General features: G+C 44.0%; 1 protein-coding gene across 2 annotated transcripts in view; it reads left to right on the forward strand.

Annotated features, from left to right (window-relative positions):
* The window catches only part of SAE1 (SUMO1 activating enzyme subunit 1), a 61023-nt gene extending 47315 nt beyond the window's left edge, over positions 1-13708 (forward strand). For both annotated transcript variants that reach the window (XM_031458962.2, XM_031458963.2), the window contains 3 exons: positions 1181-1325; positions 9022-9091; positions 12654-13708. In XM_031458962.2, coding sequence (XP_031314822.1) covers positions 1181-1325; positions 9022-9091; positions 12654-12746 — 308 coding nt within the window. In that variant the 3' untranslated portion in view covers positions 12747-13708. The remainder of the gene's footprint in view (positions 1-1180; positions 1326-9021; positions 9092-12653) is intronic.
* Positions 13709-18237: the final 4529 nt, after the last annotated feature.

The following is an 18237-nucleotide window of genomic DNA, read 5'->3' on the forward strand; positions in this document are numbered from 1 at the left end:
CGTGTTATTTCTTGGAGAGTGGTTCTCAACCTGGGCCACTTGTCACAAAACTAAACCTGTGAGTCTTAAGAAAGCAAAGAGTGACACAACATTGTAAAATGACTATTACTCAATAAAAAAAAAAGCAAAGAGAAGGACAATGATTCCCTAGTCTGGGATGAGTTCCAAATACTTTTTTAAAGAGCCTCACATTTGCCTGAGTGTTCAGTCTATCTTAATTTTTAAAGGAAGAGCCCCTTGTATTAAGAGCGAGCAGCTTGCTGAGTAAGTGCACTTTTTCAGTCAGCAAATACTGGTAAGACTCTCCCGGGGTCCCTAGAGGTCTACACGTCTCTGCTTCTGCTCTGAAACAGCCTGTGTGATTGGGGGGGGGGGGTGTTTGTCCTAGAGGCGGGGCTCAGGGCTGGCTGTCCACCTGCCTTGGGGAGCACACGGGGGACAAGATACCACCCAGCCAGCCCGCAGCAGACATCTGGGTGAGGTGTCATGGCAATAGAAAGTGCTGGCGTTTTGACTGGTCTTATGCTCCTGCCTGTGTCTTTTTGTTTGGGCTAAAAATTCAAGCCTTGTTAGGGTCTTGTTACCCAGTAGCTCTGATCTGCCATCATCATCTGAACCTTTCTTCTGGTTCACATCCAAAATTAAACATCCATTTCTGGAGGCTGACATAATGGTTGTACGAAGTAAGGGAGGTTTTGTTTGCAATGACCTGCCTGGCTGATGAGTCTGAGCGTTTGGCTGGCCCTTCTGGCTGAAGCAGTTTATCCTTTGAACGGATGCCTAGAATGCATGCCTTCTCTTGACCCCTCTTCTGGGTCATAATAGGGCCTTTCCCCTCTGCTGGAAGCTTCCCCCGGCTTCTTCCTACACCCACACACACTTCACTCAGTGGTTGCTTCCTCAGGGAAGCTTTACCTGACACCACACTGTAGGTGATGTCAGATCTCTGTTGTACTATCATGGCTCTTATCACAGTAACTTTAGTCATTTTTGTAATTATTTGATTACCTTTCTGACTATAGAATAAATGAAAAGTGTATTACTGTTCACTTGGCCCACATTGTAATTACTGTACTACTTCCTGTAAAATGAAAAAAAAACTTTGATTGGCAACATTTGTATGCATTTATTTATTATGAAAAGATTTGCTTTTTTACCTGTCTTCCTCTTCCTTTCCCAGTGCTCCTGAAGTTCCGCACAGATAAAGGAAGAGATCCTAGTTCTGATACCTTTGGGGAAGATTCTGAGTTGTTGCTCCAGATTCGAAACGATGTGCTTGACTCCCTGGGCGTTAATCCTGACCTGCTTCCAGAAGACTTTGTCAGGTTGGTTTCAGTATTTATCATGGTTTAGCCTGGATTGGTAAACATCTGTTTTCAGTATTTGCCTTAATTTGGGGAGATGCTTTATTAAGACCAAAAGCCCTGAGGAAAGTCTCCTTTGCCACATTCTGCCACCTCCCATGGCCCTCTGCTCCTGTTGATATAACCACAGTATACAAAAAATAGAGGTTCAGGTCATATATATATATGTGTGTGTGTATACACATACACATATATATCTCTCTCTATACATACAACCTATATACACTATGCTGAATCTTTCTTTTTACACTTTACATCATCTTTTGGGGATGTTTCCAGATCAGTACGCAGTTTCCTTCCTCGTTTCTACAGCTCTGTATTCCAGCGTGGGAGCAAGACTTCACCGAACCAGTCCCTCGTGGCCGGGCTTTTGTTGTTACATACTGCTGTAGTGTATGACCTTGTGTGTGTATCATTTCATGTGTGTGGAGGTGTAACTGCAGGATAAATTACTGGAAAGGGAGTGGCAGGGTCAGAAGAATGTGGTTTATCATTTGGTAGATATTGCCTGTCCCTCGATAGGTCCTCAGTCAGTGATACAATCAGGTTTAAGATTCGATTGGAGAGGCCCAAAGAGTGACTAGGTCAGGAACCCCTTCCAAGCAGTTCTGGGATCGTCTGCTTTCTCTCATTCTCTTACTGTATTTGAGGGGCTGCCTAAACTGGTTTGCTCTACCTCCAGCTTATAGCAGTAATAATGATGGCTGTAATTTATTGAGCAGGTATTATAATACCAGGCATCTTGGTAGTTGCTTTATGTACATGCTCTCTCTAGACAACAGCCCATTTTGTAAGTGAGGGAAAGTTAAGTTAGAGCGTAGAGAAATTAAATGACTGGTCTGAGATTATGGAGCTAATAACAATAGCACCGTGTATTGAAGACTTCGCGTGCTTTACTAACATAGCCGCGTTTAATTGTTGCAATGATCCTTGAAGTATTAATATTTTCCCTTTAGTTAAATGAAGAAACGGAGGCAAGGAAAGATACAGTCACTCGTCCAAAGTTTTAGTAAGTAGCCAACCAAGATCTCACCACACTGCTGTCCCTGGTAACAGCACACTACTGTGGTTTCTTTGCAGCAGTAAAGTGAATCAGAATCCCTTCCTTCCCTAGTCCTGTCCTGTCCTTTCCTTTCTTTGTGCCTGGGAACCTCGCTTAGTCACTAGCAAACCTCACCTGATTTAAGACCAGCAGTGGGATTTGAGCCACCTGCCAAGCCCTCAGCTAAAAAGAAGCAGCCGTCTACAAGGTGCTTTTGTAAGTTGGCACTGGAAGGTGAGGGGCTAATGACACTGCAGGCTGGGAAGGGGTCCCTGTCTCAGGTTAACAGCGGGCACGCATCCCTTGACAGAGGAAGGAAGGCATGTGAGAAGCAAGTGGTGCCCGCTCTGTGCTTCACAGCAGGAGGAGGGGCAGCCTCACGCAGGACTCCAGTTTCAGCAGACCCAGCCAGGCCAGCTGGGCCCCAGGGCTTACCCAGTGCCGGGTGCCGGGCCGTGAGCATGCAGCCAGGTGACTAATTTGGGCATTTAGAGTGATGAACGGCCTGCCTCTGCATCGCCAGCCAGTGGCCGAGGCCCCGCTTTCTAGAAGGAGCAAGGCACAGCCCAGCTGCTAACAGCCTAACTAGCTGCTGGCTGGTTTTCTCTCCAGAGTGTTTTCCTTCCCCACCATCTTCTTTGCAGAAACCGCTTTCCGTGTCTACACCCTTGGGTGCTCAGGTGCCCCCTCATTATTACCCTTTAAGTAAAAGGTGTTTGATGGCCTCTCGAAATCTGTCTGTGGCTGGTGGAGAGAAGGCCTGAGATGGGATGGGGATGCTGGCCGGGAAATGAACTGCTGTCTGGCAGCCGAGTGGCCCTCACAAATTGCCCACTGCCAGCTCCGAGCAGGGTGTGCTCACTTGAGGACGGAAAGCTGTGCCCAAGTCTCTGTTTCCCTCATCTGTCAGTGATCTGCTTCTCCTATCCTTCATTTTATGTAATTTATTCTCTTTTCAGAGTGCTTTATTGCTTTTCTGATTGTGAAAGTAACAGATGCCCATTGTCAGAAAATATAAAAAAGGAAGAAAAGGATCACCCAGAGTCCTACCAGTAAGAAGTAGCCCCTGCTACCATTTTGGGATTTAGCCTCACAGACTTCCCTATGTTTATTCATGTTTTTTCTCTTTTTAAATATCAAATGAGATCATGCTTTTCATATGATAGCCTTTTTTCAGCATGTCATGGACCTGTTTATGTCACAGATACAAATCCATAACCTCACGTGTGCTGCATGATGTTTCATGTCTGCTTTATGGGTATTTGTTTAACCATTTCCTTATTGATACATTCTTAAGTTCTTGATAGTTTTTCACTATTATAAACATTTATGACAAATGTTAATAATTTGTATCTGTAATATAACTTACTGTTCAGAAATTTAAAAAAATTTTTTTTATTAAAGTATAGTTGATTTACAATGTTGTGTTAGTTTCTCGTATACAGCATGATGATTCAGCTATACATATAAGTTATACATATATATTCTTTTTCACATTCTATTTTTTGGGGGGGGTAGTTAGATTTATTTATTTATTATTATTATTTTTAATGGAGGTACTGAAGATTGAACCCAGGACCTTGTGCATGCTAAGCACACACTTTACCACTGAGCTATACTCTCCTCCCCAATTTGTTTTATTTTGATAAACAACATAAATTATGCCATTTTAACCATTCTTAAGTAGATAGTTCAGTGGCAGTAAGTACATTCGTGTCATTACGCAACCATCACTACTGTCCATCTCTTGAACATTTTCGTCATCCCAAACTGGTCCACATTAAGCACCAACTTCCCATTGTGCCTCCCCTCAGCCCCTGGGAACTTCTATTCTGCTTTCTATCTCTATGAATTTGATTGTTCTAGGTATCTTGGGTAAGTAGAATTATATAATATTTGTTCTTTTGTGAACTTAACTGGTTTTTAAATTTCAGAAGTAATACACATGTTATGGAAAAGATAGTATGGAATAAATTCAAAGATGAAAATGAGGAGGCACAAACTATTGGATGTAAGACAAGCTCAAGGATGTGTTGTACAACATGGGGACTATAACCAATATTTTGTAATAACAGTAAATGGAAAGTAACCTCTAAAAATTGTGGAAAAGCAGGGAGGGTATATAGCTCAAGTGATAGAGCGCATCCTTAGCATACCCAAGGTCCTGGGTTCAATCCCCAGTACTTCCTCTAAAAATAAATAAGTAAACCTAATTACCTCCCCCTAGAAAATAATTTTTTAGAAGATGAAAATGAATGGGGAAGGTGTAGCTCAGTGGTAGAGTGCAAGCAGCATGCACAAGGTCCTGGATTCAATCCTCAGCACCTCCAAAATAAAGAATAAATAAGAATAAGTAAATAAACCTAATCCTGCCCCTCCTGCAAAGATGAAAAAATAAAATAAATTTTTTGAAAGATGAAAATGAAAATTACTCATAATTCCATTACCCAGAGAAAAATCGCTGAATTTGGTATTATATCTTCTTCAGAGCATATATAAAATCAACAAAATTCTTTGTAGATTAACAAAAACTCAGTGTTCGTTGTTAGCAGGGGTGATTGGAAAAGGTGCAGCCTTTTTAGGAGGCAGTTTGGAAGTACGTATCAGAAGTCATTAAAATGTTCCCTCTTTGGCCCAATAATTCTTGATAATGAGAATATATCCTAAAGAAATAATGTGAGCAAACAGTTGTGTACAGAAGATACTCATTATCATATTTACAAGAAAGAGAAATTGGAAAAGCATTGGAGAGTTAATGTTATAGGACAAATGCAGTATTGTACATGGATTTAAAATCATTTATGAAAAACATCAAATATACAGAAAAACAGAAAGATGGGTGAACAGTAGTGAACACCTATATACCACTCAGATTCAGTTGTTAACATTTTGCTTTTTTATTTTGGGGAGATAGGCTACCGATGACATGATGCTTAAGATGCATCAAAGTTTATCTGTTGCATTTGATTCTATGTCTCTTCATCTAGGAGTTGGCAAACTATGGCTTGCCCCCTGCTTTTGTAAAGAGTTTTTTTCCATACCTACTCATTTACATATTATTTGTGGCTGCTTTCGTAGAGTTTTTACAGAGTTTAAACAGGGACCATGTGGCTTATAAAGCCAAAAAAATGACTGTCTGTTTCTTTACAAAGCAAGTTTTCTAACTCCTGATCTAGAACAGTTAACCTCCCAACCTTTTTTTTTTTTTTTTAAGGAATTTTGGCCAGTTATATGTAGACTATCCCATGTTCTGGATGTTCGGGAATTAGAGTGAAATTCATTCTTGTTTCCTCATTAAAAAAAAAAAATTACATACAGTCAAATCTATTCTTTTTTGTTATATAGTTCTATGAGTTGTTTGTGTGTTTTGTTTTAAAGTTCCATAAAATTTTACAAAGGCAGAGTTGTGTAACCACCACCACAAATAAGATACAGAAAAGTTTTATCACCTCCCCGAAAATTCCCTCATGTTGCCTTGTAGTAATCAGCCTCTTCCCTACCTGCAACCACTGACCTGTTCTGACTCTGCCTTTTCCAATAATGTAATATAAATGGCATCATACAGCATGTTCAGTCTTTTGAGTCTGGCTTCTTTCACTTAGCCTAATACATTTGAGATTCGTCATGCTGTATGAATCCATAGCTCATTTCTTCTTATTTTGGGTAGTATTCCACTGTATGGATATACCACAGTTTGTGCACCAGATGAAGGACATTTGGGTTGTTCCCAGTATTTGCCAATTACAACTAAAGCCACTATAAACATTCATGTCAACATAAGTTTTCATTTCTCTTGGATGTGTATACCAGAGTGGAATTGATGTCTCATATGGTAATTCTATGCTTAACAATTTGAGGAACTGCCAGACTTTCACAGCGGCCACACCACTTCACCGTCCCACCAGCACTTTGGTAAATTCCAGTTTCTCCACATCCTTGCCAACAAATGTTATTGTCTGTCTGTTTTAGTGCTAGTGGGTAATGAGTTGCATCCCATTGTGGCTTTGATTTGCATTTCCCTAATGACTAAATGATGTAGAGCATCTTTTCATTTGCCTGCTGGCCATTTGTATGTTCTTTAGAGAAATGTCTATTTAGATCGTTTGCCCATTTTTTAATTGAGTTATCTGTTTATTGTTAAATTGTAATGGGCCTCTATATATTCTGGATATAAATCCTTTATCAGATATATGATTTGTAAAAATTTTCTCCCATTCTGTTCGTCTTGGCATCCTTGGCAAAAATTAATTAACCATAAAAAAATTAATTGGCCATATATGTATTTCTTTGTTTGTGGACTCTCAGTTGTATATCATGGATTTATATGTCTCTATCTGTCCTTATGCCAGTACTATACCATCTTGATTATTGTAACTTGTAGTAGTTAGTTTTGAAATTGCGGTATGTGAGTTCTCCAACTTAACTTTTCTTTTCCAAGATTCTTTTGGCTATTCTGGGTCTCTTGCAGAATTTTAGGGTGGATTTTTCCATTTCTACAAAAAAGGTAGCTAGAATTTTGATAGGGATTGTGTCAAACATAGAGATTAATTTGGAGATTATTGCCATCTTAACAATATTTAGTCTTCTGATCCATGAACATGGGGATAGCTTTCCACTTATTTGTCTTTCATTTCTTTCTTTCAACAATGTTTTATAGTTTTCAGAGTATAAGTTTTACACATCTATTGCTAAATTTATTTCTAAATATTTTATTCTTTTGGATGCTGTTGTAAATGGAATTCTTAATTTCATTTTCAAATGTTCATTGCTAATAAATTGATTTTTGTATGTTAATTTTGTATTCTGCAGCCTTGCTGAATTTAACAGTTCAGATAATTTTTCTGTGGTTTCTTTAGTGTTTTCTATATGGCAGATCATGTCATCTGTGAATACACATTACTTCTTTCTTTCCAATCTGGATGCCCTTTATTTCTTTTTCCTTCCATAAATGCCCTGGACAGAACCTCCAGTACAGTGTTGAATAGAAGTGGCGATAACAGACATCCTTGTCTGGTTCCTGATCTTACGAGGAAAGCTTTCAGTCTTTCACCATTAAGCATGATGTTAGTTGTGGATTTTCCATAGACCCCCTTTATCAGTTTGAAGAAATTTCCCTTTCTTCCCAGTTTATTAAGTGTTTTTATCATGAAAAGGTGCTGGATTTTATCACATGCTTGTTTTGTCTGTTGAAGTAATCATGTATTTATTGTCCTTTATTCAATTAATATGGCCCTCTACATTGATTGATTTCTCAGATGTTAAACCAACCTTGCATTCCTGACCTGAATCCCACCTAGTTGTCTATATGTCACTGGTGTGGTTTCCTAGCATTTTGATGAGAGAATATACTTTTAAGAGAAAAAAAAAAAGCAGAATATTAAATTAGTATAGTGTGATCACATAGAATATTGGTGAGATTTTTCTAAAGGAAAAATGTTTCCACATTTGATTATCTTTGAGTAGTAGAATTATGAGTAGAGCACCTAATTTTCCTTTGGTGTAGATCTTGATGTGTTTTATAGTTCTGTAATGACCTTGGAAAGCAGGAGGGAAAGTTGCCTCTTTTGGGGAACAGATGGGAGTGCTGGTCCTGGCCAAGGTGTGAGGAGATGGGCACCCCCGAAGCACAGTCAATGAGATTTGAATGGATATAGCCTTTCTGTAGGGCATTTTGGCAGAATGTACCATGACTCAGCAATTCTGTATTCAGGAATTTACCATAAGGAATTGTTTGGACACCTCTGGCAAGATGTATGATTGCAGTCTTGAACAGCTTAAATACCCATCAGTGGGTTACAAAGAATAATAGTTGCTATTGGATTTTAAACTATGTATGTTTAGATATGTGCCCTTTTTAAAATTTATGGAAGGACTCGTACCAAACTGAGAAGATTCGAGGTGGTCTCCTGTTGGTAGAATTCCATAGGGACACTTTCCCTTTAACTTGCCTGCACCCCAGTTTGCTCCTTTAAAAAATACCTTTGTGTTCATGGGTGGGACCCATACTTCCTCTTGGGAGCTGGTGAGAGAAAGCATTTTGCTGTCCGAGATGAATGATTTGGAGGGGGCAGGTGACAATATTAGCTAAAATTTGTCCACTGGATGCCCCATCCTGGCCCAGAAGTGTTGTTATCTATGTGAGTAGTGAAGACTATTCTCTGCTCCCGCACTTTAATGTCAGACCCCAAGTTTCCCAGGCCTCCTGCATGTTAACACAGGCCTGCTCCTGACATTTGTCTGGGAATAGCACATAGAACCCACTGCCCATTGTGGGTAAAGGAGAGAATTGCGAGAATGTGACCGGGGCACTGAAACATCTGATATTTGTAGGACTGTATTTTTAGGATGCAGAGATACAGTCTTTCCTTTAACTTAAAAAAAAAATGTGAAATAGTTCTTGTCTGCCAAGGTTCAAATGTCTTTCCCAACAACCTACTAACCTCCTGGATCAGATTTAATTTTCTCGCCTAGCTGCCAGCATTAGCTGTCTGAATTGACTCCTCGGGGTAGGAGATGTTTTCATGCAGGCGAACCCACTATTGACCTTCTCCAGATGCCCTTACCCATAAGCCTTCCTGTTCCTCAGTGCTCCATTTCATCTGTCTTCTCTTTTAGGTACTGCTTCTCCGAGATGGCCCCAGTATGTGCAGTGGTTGGAGGGATCCTGGCCCAGGAAATTGTGAAGGTAAAAAGTCATTGCAGAGTAGAAGGTCACTGACCCCCTGCACCATGACCTTGTCGATGTGCCGAGAACCCAGAGATGATTGGTTGCTCTGACCCCACTCATCCTTATTTCCTGCCCGACCCATTCCCTTTCTTCTTTCCCTTTTCCACCCCGCCCCATTCTCTCCAGCCCATCCAGGTGGGCGCTGAGCTAGTGACCTTTGAGTGCCTGCTTTATGCTAAGCCCAGAGCTGGACAGAGTGCCCGTAAGGTGCTGTCTGCCACCCCCTAACTATACCCATTAGTTGTCTTGTGCTTATGGTATTTGCAAGGTGTTCTGCTTCTCACAGCACTAAGAAACGGGCACTGCCATGATCCCCATTTAAGGGGTGGACACTGAGGCCCGGAGAAGGGACTCCAGTTTCTCTCCATCTGTGACTGTGGTGTTGAAGCTCCCTCCTGCTCATGCACACAGTGTAGGCACGTGTGCAGAAGGGGAGACCAATCCCAGTGGGGCACATGCCCTGTGCCAGGAGCCCCACAGGCTGTGGCCACACTAGGAAGTGTCACGGTCCCTCTCAGAAGGGAAGCATTTCACCTAGCCTTGTCTAACCAATAACTAGCACAGCCTTTTGAGTCTCTTCTAGAACATTTGAGTTGCCAAAACTATAGCATATCCCCAAATATATTTTACTGTCTTTGGGTACTTTGATATTTGCCCAGAGATGTTAAATTTGCCTTTGGCAAGTTCTTGACTGCTTCAGTGGACTTGCAGTGATGCTTTGTCCTTTTCTTTCCTGGAGCAGAGTCGTGCCTAGTTAAATGGTTCTCCATGTCCGTTTTCATGTCAGGTTCGAGCTTAGGAGGACGATTTAGAGACCAGCTCTACTTTGTCTTGGGGGTCTGTAAATTTGCTTTGAAAACATTTGACTCAGTTCAATGGTCCCACTGTCTTCCTAAGGCTCTTTTTTTCTCTCTTCTTTCCTGGTCCTTCTCTCTAGACCAAATTCTGTCCCTTCCTGTGTCACAGGCAGTAGAATGAGCAGTGAGGAGGTAGGGAAGGAGGAGAGGAGCGTGCGCTGCCCTGCCTGTCATCTTGCTCAGGCCTTCTGCTCAGCCCAGACAGATAGAAAATTTCACCTTCTGTGCCCAATCTGAGCAGTTGGTAGTGGCTGCCCAGAGGACTGTGTTGGGAAGGATCCTGAGGGCTGCCTATGGACTTGGCAGGAACAAGTACAGTGATGGAAGAATAAGGGAGGACAGGAACATAGTGTATTTTTGTAGTCTGTGAAGATGACAGTGACGATAATAGGTAACATTTATTGAAAGCCCATTAGGTGCCTCCCACACAAAGACTGTGTTCTCTACTTGGATAAACTCATTTTATCCTCACACCTCAACCCTAGAGGTAGGAGCTGTTGTCATCCCTGCTGTGCTAAGGAGGCACTGAGGTGCAGAGAAGCGGGGGAGCCAGGGTTGACCAGAGCCCGCACAGCCTGGTTTCTGAGCCTGTGCTCCTTACCCCTTGGCTATCAGGCCTCCGGTGCTGCCCCTACATGCCACTCCCGCCCAGCGGCTCTCTGCACAGCCCTGGGCCACTATCCTCTCGCCCTCAGCCCATTGAGAAGCTGCTCCCTGAGTTTTTCGTGTGGGATGGAGATGGGGGGTCGGGTGGGTGGCCTTGACCTCACTGTTTGCAGTGGCTTCCCCGCATCCCAGTCCTAACCTCTCCCGCAGCCCCCTCCTCCCTGCCTGCTGGGGACAGCTGTTGCCCAGCATCTTGTTTCTGTTTATCCCAGATAGCCAGAGCACTCTGCATTCTTGGTTGCTGGGTGTGTTTGGAATCTCCTCCTACCCCCATCTTGCTGGGGTAGCACTTTACCTTTTGCCCCATGTTCACCCCACGCCCCGCGATCTTGTCCCCACCACTCCCCCTTACTTAACACCGTTCCAGCTTCAGCCAGTTGGCAGAAGGTCTCACAGTCTGAGGGCCGCAGACCTCCCCCTTTCCCTGGTGGGACCATCTGATCACCGGTAAAAAAGTAAACATCGGGAGAGGGAGGGCAGACCTAAAAGTCTGTTCCCCTGCAGTCATCTGTTTCCCTCCTTCCTCACACCACTCCAGATACCTCCACGTGCTCTGTCTTCGTCCTCTGTCATGTCTCGCTCCCTTAAGTTTAATCATCCTTCTTTTCTCTCCCCACTGTCCACGGTCCATCTCCCTGCCTGCAGAACTAGGGGTGACGGTGACAGCAGCAGCCATCCCAGGCTCCATGTTGAAACACTGGGTCATCTCCTGGAACTGGGCTTCTAAGGTCGAGAAGTTCCACCTGTGGGCTCTCGGGCTCTTCCACCTGGCTGCATGCTTGGGGTCCTCAGATACTGAGAAAGCACCTCTGGCCCCCGTTCTTAATAGCAGCTCCCACTTACCGAGGATCTGCTTGTGCCCGACACCTCACAAGCTTGATTGTGGTTCATACTCGCCAAGTTCATACTGGTGGCCAGCTGCCATTCATCTGCTATTTCATATGCAGACCCAGAGAAGTAAACATCTCTCCAAGCCTCCGACAGTCAGGGACTTCAGAATCCATAGTATCTAGCACAATGCCTGGCACAAAGTAGATGCTCAGTACATCTTCCTCAGAAGAACGGGTATTTCCAGAATAACCACTTGGAATAGGTGTAATTGTCTGCATTGTACCAATGAGGAAGTAGACTGGGATTGGCACTCAGTTCAAGGAGGAGAGGTTCAGGAGGCTTAGAAAACACTCCAACCTTGTAAAGGTCCTTAGGAAAGCGCGATGCTCCCCGGAACCTAGAAACCCTGCCTAGCAGCTTGTGTAGGTGATGGTCTCCTTTTTAAATGGTAACCCTTCTCCAGTTGAGAACATCTTAGAAAACCCACTGATACCCTTGGACTTTTCCCCAGTACACACAGGTATACACGTGATTCAGCATGTAGTTTCGGGGACTAACTCCATCTCTAAAAGTGCCGTGAACTTCTGTTAACCCCACGAGATAATCACCATTTTCGTGGCTGAATAGCGTCTCCCAGGCCCTCTGGATCCCAGCCCTGGCCCATCCCGTGGAAGGCAGGCAGCATTGCCTTCTGGAAGTGCCACTTCTGCGTCAGTGTGTCCCCCCAGGTGATGAAGGCTGCAGCCTAAGACGTGTTGGAATGAATCACTGCCTTTCTCAGTTGAATAGTCATAAATAATTATTACTGCCGTTTGCCAAGCGGTGCTTCTCCATGTTAGGCATTGTTTTAGGTATTTGAGGTGCAGCATCTCTTTTTAGGAGAAAACATTTATTTTCATTTTACACGGGGAAAGAACAGGTCAGAGAGGCTAAATGATCTGCCCAAGGACACATAGCTGATAAGGGACAGAACAAAGGGACATGAAAATTAAAATGAAAAACGTCTCCAGACAGAGCCCAATAGCCCCTGGGGAGCAGAATCAACCTCTGCTGAGAACCACGGCCCACATTGCTTTTAGGAGACCTAGGTCTGGGGGTGTATTCTCTTTTCTCCGTTTTATCCCCTTTAAAGCACTTGAGCTGAACCTTCTTCTTTTTCTCCCCAGGCTTTGTCTCAAAGGGACCCTCCTCACAACAACTTCTTCTTTTTTGATGGCATGAAGGGGAATGGGATTGTGGAGTGCCTTGGCCCCAAGTGAACCTGAGACTTGGCAGCCCCAGAGATGCTGACCTGCAGCGAGCCCACATGTGATCCCTGTCCCCTTCCCCCCACTAAGGCATCTCCAGGCGAGGGAAAAGCGAAGTCATTGAACCGATACAAACCATTTCCTGCGAGCGGTGAGGTCTTGCAGATGTGCTACTTCTCAGCACCAGCAGCTGCTAATGAGGGACGTGGGTCCTGGCTGTCTCTGTGCCGGCCCCAGGCCCGCCAGCTCGCCCAGGCGGCCAGCACCTGAAAGCCCCCTCTGCCACCTCTCTCAGTCCTGGTGCCCTCACGGTGTCACCACCCCCCAGGTACCATTGGAGATGCCCACCAGGAACCAGCATGCCTTGTTGTGTAGGAGCTTGCCACCTTCTTGGACTTAGTCCCCACCTGATGTCCCACAGAGAGGAGCATGACTTCAGGAGGGGACTAAGGCCCAGGACCAATAAAACACTAGTGGAACCACCATTCTGAATGCAGACAGGTGCCTTTAGAGAGGAAAAAACATGGCAGGGGGAATGTACTTCCTCCAAAGTTTGAGACTGAAAAACAACAGGTGGCATCTGGTGTGCTGGTCTTGAGTTTTAGTTTAGGATTAGTTGAGTTCCAGCCTGGATTTTGAAAGAGAGGAAATGTTACTGAGACCTGGGGTATTAGGGTGAAACCCTGCAAATTGAATATTGGTGAGGAGCTTGTTTGGAAAAGGCACATTCCTGGGTCCCACCCCTTGGGGATTCTGGCTTATGGGGGCTGAGCCAGGGCAAGGAGCCTGCCCTTTTAACAGAGCCCCTCATCGACGCAGCGTGGACCCTCTGGAGGCTGTTGGGTTTAAGGGCTGTGTCAGTCCTTCATTTACCCTCTGAATTGCAGCTGTTTGTGTTTTTTTTTTTATATATATTTTCTATATTTCCTTGGTTCTTGAAAAGGGAACAAGAGAAATAAAGTTATTTGCTTGAGGATTTGTTTGTTTTTCTTCCACATTAGTAACGTCTTCCTCTGACAGGGAACGATCCAGCAATTGCTGTTTTTAACTGAAGGAAATTTCCCTGGAGGCTCTACCATGTCACCGAGATCCTCCCCGCCGCCACCGTTTGTCTGGGTACGCAGCAGGAGTGAGATTACTCAAGTTCTAGAGTGCGTGGAAGCTTCTGATTCCAGCTGTCGGTTGAGTAATTCAGTTACATAGTGGCTGTTCCCATAGACAGCGGTTGTAATACTAGTGGAAAAGGAGTAAAAGTGAGTGATGATCTCATAAAAGTGAAGTGACACTTAGTAATTCGCCCCAAGTCCCGCCACTGGGACGGTCAGGGCTGTGGCTGGGGCGCCAGATTTGTCCTGACTCCAGCCAAGTGTGTTCCAGGTCTCCTCACCCTCACTTACGTTTCTCCTCCGTGGAGACTGGCTAGCTTGAGTGAATAAATCAGCTCCTTTCCTACTTCGGCTGCAGTCAGCGAAAAAGGAACTGGTCTCCTCTGGGAGGAAGAACTCAATTCCCCTGCCCTCCTGGTCACCTCTGCACCTGCCTGGGTGAGGCTGGGGCTGCGTTTCTGGGCCGGCCCCTATTGGGGGCCTGTTCCATGTTGAGTCTGGAGAAATGTGAGCTAATCACACCCTTTACTTTGCAATGTGGGACCTTGGTCACAAGGGGGAGCTGGTGGGTCTGGATGGATAAAAACAAAATTGTCATTGTAGAATCTTCTCTGAGGCTTTTCAAACTTTTCCACCCCTGTACCTATAATGGCAGAGATTGGGCGATCCACAGAGGACCCCTTGGGAATCCGGCGGGTGGGGAAGCTTCCAGCTTCAGATAGGAAATGTCTGTTCTCTTTGCCTCAGATTTCATATTTGCCCACAGTACATGTTGGTGGTAACATAAAAATGGATTTTCCAAGTCTCCAGCAAGTGCACAGTGATTATTATCCTGTGGTTTCTAGAACCTCAGGAGATGTGTAACCCTCTGGGGGAGGGCGATTAGTCCATAAAGGTAGCAGATAACTGGGGAACGGAGGAGTACCAAACGAAAGGAAGTGGGTTATCTTTGGGGCTGCCAACTTTCTCCGCTCCATCTCTGGTTCCTGGCATGCATGGTAGCCAAACTCCGTTAGGTGCTTAATGGTTGAAGTTTCAGACAGAACATTACAGTAAATAGGTGCTACTCAAAAAAAGGAAGAAGAAGAAGAAAGCGCTCTTGGCCCCATCACAGCCCCACGTTCCATGATTTCCCTTTGCAGTGCAGACCCTTTTTGTCGGTTTCTTGCCTTTTTTTTTTTTTTTTGGTAAGTATAAAAGTGCATCTATTGAGATATGCCCTATTTGCCCTTTACGGGTGGGGAAATGAAGGCATAGGTTGGTAAATCAAACGAGTTTAACAATAACAGGTAACATGCTCACACTACCTGCCTGATACCTTTTCAAATAGTTGTACTTTAGCTAAATTGTTTGAATCCTCACAGCAACTCCATGGGGGTAGATACTGTTGTCCCCATACTGCAGACGACGAAGCAGCCTCCCCCAACCCGTAAGGGCTGGTCTGTGGGCTGACGGCGAAGGCTTCTATACGGAATACTTAGTAAGCACTCACTTAGTGGCGCTGCTTCTTGTGGTCGTCTTGAGGACTAGCCAACGCGGCCTTTGCCTTCGCGAGGTTCTGGGACCTCGAGGTCACCTCTGAAAACCATCAGTCAGGCCCGGGTGCTGAGGGAACGCCTTCCGCTGAGGCCAGAAGGGAAGTGGATTTTCTTTTTCAGCTTACAGTAAGACATTCAAGCAGTACTGGTGCAAGTCTAAGAGTAAAAAGATTCTTCCACGTGCCTGTCAGCTCAGTGTTGGTCACATAGCAGGAGCAGCTGACTGCACAGCTCAACTCAGGATTTTGGAGAGAAACGAGAGATGCTTTTTGTAGATGTTAGCTATGTCCACTTTCCTATCTACCTCCCAGAGAGCGCCCATGGCAGCCACTGTGAGTGAATACTTCCAGACTGTCAGGTTCAAACCCAGACTCTGCCACTTAGCCATGCAACCTTGGGCAGGTGACCTTTTTGTACCTCAGTCGCCCCTTCTGTAAGATGGTAACAGTAGAATGTTCCTCTGATCTGTGGGAATTAAATGAATTCATACATACTTCGAGTAGAAATTGCCCAATGTTAGCTGCTATTATGCATGTTCACAAAATAACTACTTTTCTGCATTTCGCTTTTTCTCACCATGTCTTGAAATCCTCGTCAGTTCAAATTTGGAACTAGCCTGCTGGAGACTGTACAGTTTGCAGGTGGCAGTGGTTTAGCTGAGGGCCTCATCGCCAGACCCTCTGAACCTCGGCTCTGCTAAGCTGCAAACACTTGGCACCGGGGCTCCAAGAGTGAAGTCCACACAGGTGACTTCAGGTGTGTCCTTTCTCTCTGAACAGCTGATCCCTTTGCTTTCCTAGGTGCCCTTTGGACTTTGCTAACAAAATGCAGCCTTCTCTAGCCTTGACTGTCCCTGGGTCTCTGCCTCGTTCCCTCCAGCCTGGCTTGGTAGGGTGGAATTCCCCACTTTGAGTCCTAAAAAATGGTGGGTTTGGGTCGCTCTCTCTTCCTTGCCTTCCGAGACGGCCCCACTGTCTATGGAGTGTGTATCCACCTTTACTTTAACCAACATCCCCCCGGCCCCGTGTACATCTGACTAAATAAATCTACTTTTACTCAAAAAACCAAAAAACAAACAAAAAAAGTAGATTTGGTACTATTAAAAAGAAGAGACAGAAGTTCTGTTTCTGGTGTGGTGGGCTAAGTTTTTAATAGGCAAACCTCCCTGCAAACATCTATATAGTCTATAGATAAAATATTACCCCCTCCCAAAAAACCCCCAAAACTACTGGAAGGCTCTGGAGATTGAACAAAAGCAAATACTACCCCCCAGAAAACAAAAACAAAAAATATTGGAAAGCTCTGGAGATTGAACAAAAGCAGGTAGATTCCAGAGGGGAAATCAGAAGTTACAAGAGCCCAGCACAGGATGAGTTTTCTGAGTGTGTGTGTGTGTGTTTGCTTTTTTGTTTGTCTTGCCTGAGCTGAAGCCTGAGAGAAGGCTACGGCCCCTAGCACTGCACCAGGGAGCTCAAACTCAGGTGGAAAACCAGCTGTCTCACTGGCCTCAAGAACCAGAGGACAGAGCCCGGAGTAACCACAGCTGCTGGAAGGGAGAGCCCCAGGAAAGGGAAACTGCAGGTTATGTGGATAAATCCGGCCCAAGTCTCACGCTGACCTTTGGTCTATGAATTCATGGGGCAGACTAAGCAGGACTGAAGTGAACTGGATCTGAGCTGTCACCCTCTGCACCAGTTTGAATCTAACAAATATAAATATCTCCTGAAACAACATTTACATCCTTTGGAGGAATATCACCGAATCCAGAATGTCTGCAACATAATGTAATGTCCAGGATACAAAAAAAAAAAAAGTACTGCCTAGGATATAATCCCAAATTACCTTGTGTCAGGGAAATGTGACCCATTCTCAAGGGATAAGACAAGATGATCAAGAGAGCCCAAGGGTTGAAATGAGCAGACAAGGACTTTCAAGTAGTTATTACAACTATGCTCACTGAAGTAAAGGAACATGTATGGTGATAATGGAAAATAGGAAGGCTCAGCAGAGAAACAGAAGATATTAAAGAACCAAATGGATGTTCAAGACTGAAAAATATAGTATCTACAATTTTAAAAAATTCACTGATACACCTAATAGCAGAAAGGAGATGACGTAGAAAAGGTTCCATGCGCTGGAAACAGATTCATAGAAATTACCTAGTCTGAAAAGTAGAAACTTTTTTAAAGGGACTTGTGGGACACTTGCAAAAGGTGTAATATACGTGTGACTGGAGCCCCGGAAGGAGAGGAGAGAGAATGGGGAAGAAGAAATATTTGAGTAAACAATGGCCTAAAACTTCTAAAGTTTGGTGAAAGATATTAATTTACAGACTTGAAAAGCTCAGTGAATCCCAAACAGGATAAATATGAAGAAAACTGTCCCTAGACATTTCAGAGCCAATATGAATACTAAAAATGAAGGAAAAATCTTGAAAGCAGCTTGACAAAAAGAACGCATTGCAAACAGAGGAATTATGATTCAAATGGTCCTAGATTTCTCATCAGAAACTGTGGAAGCCAGGAGACAATGATGTTTAAAATGCTGAAAGAAAACTGTCAACCCCAGAATTCTATAACCAGTAAAAATAGATATTTTCAGATAAAACTAAGGGAGTCTGTCGCCAGCAGAAATACACTGTAAGAAATGCTAATGGAAGTTCTTCAGGCTTAAGGGAAGTTATCCCAGGAGAAGCTTGGAACTTCAGAATACACGGAAGAGCAATGGAAATGGTAAGTAAACAGGGGGAAAATGTTATTAAAGGGTATTTTTTCTCAATTTATTTGAAATACATATGACTGTTTAAAGCAGAAGTTAATACGTGTCGCATGGAATTGTAACCTGTGTAGATGTGATCCC

This window comes from Camelus dromedarius, chromosome 9 (genome assembly GCF_036321535.1).
Source record: "Camelus dromedarius isolate mCamDro1 chromosome 9, mCamDro1.pat, whole genome shotgun sequence".
In the NCBI taxonomy this organism is placed as follows: Eukaryota; Metazoa; Chordata; class Mammalia; order Artiodactyla; family Camelidae; genus Camelus; species Camelus dromedarius.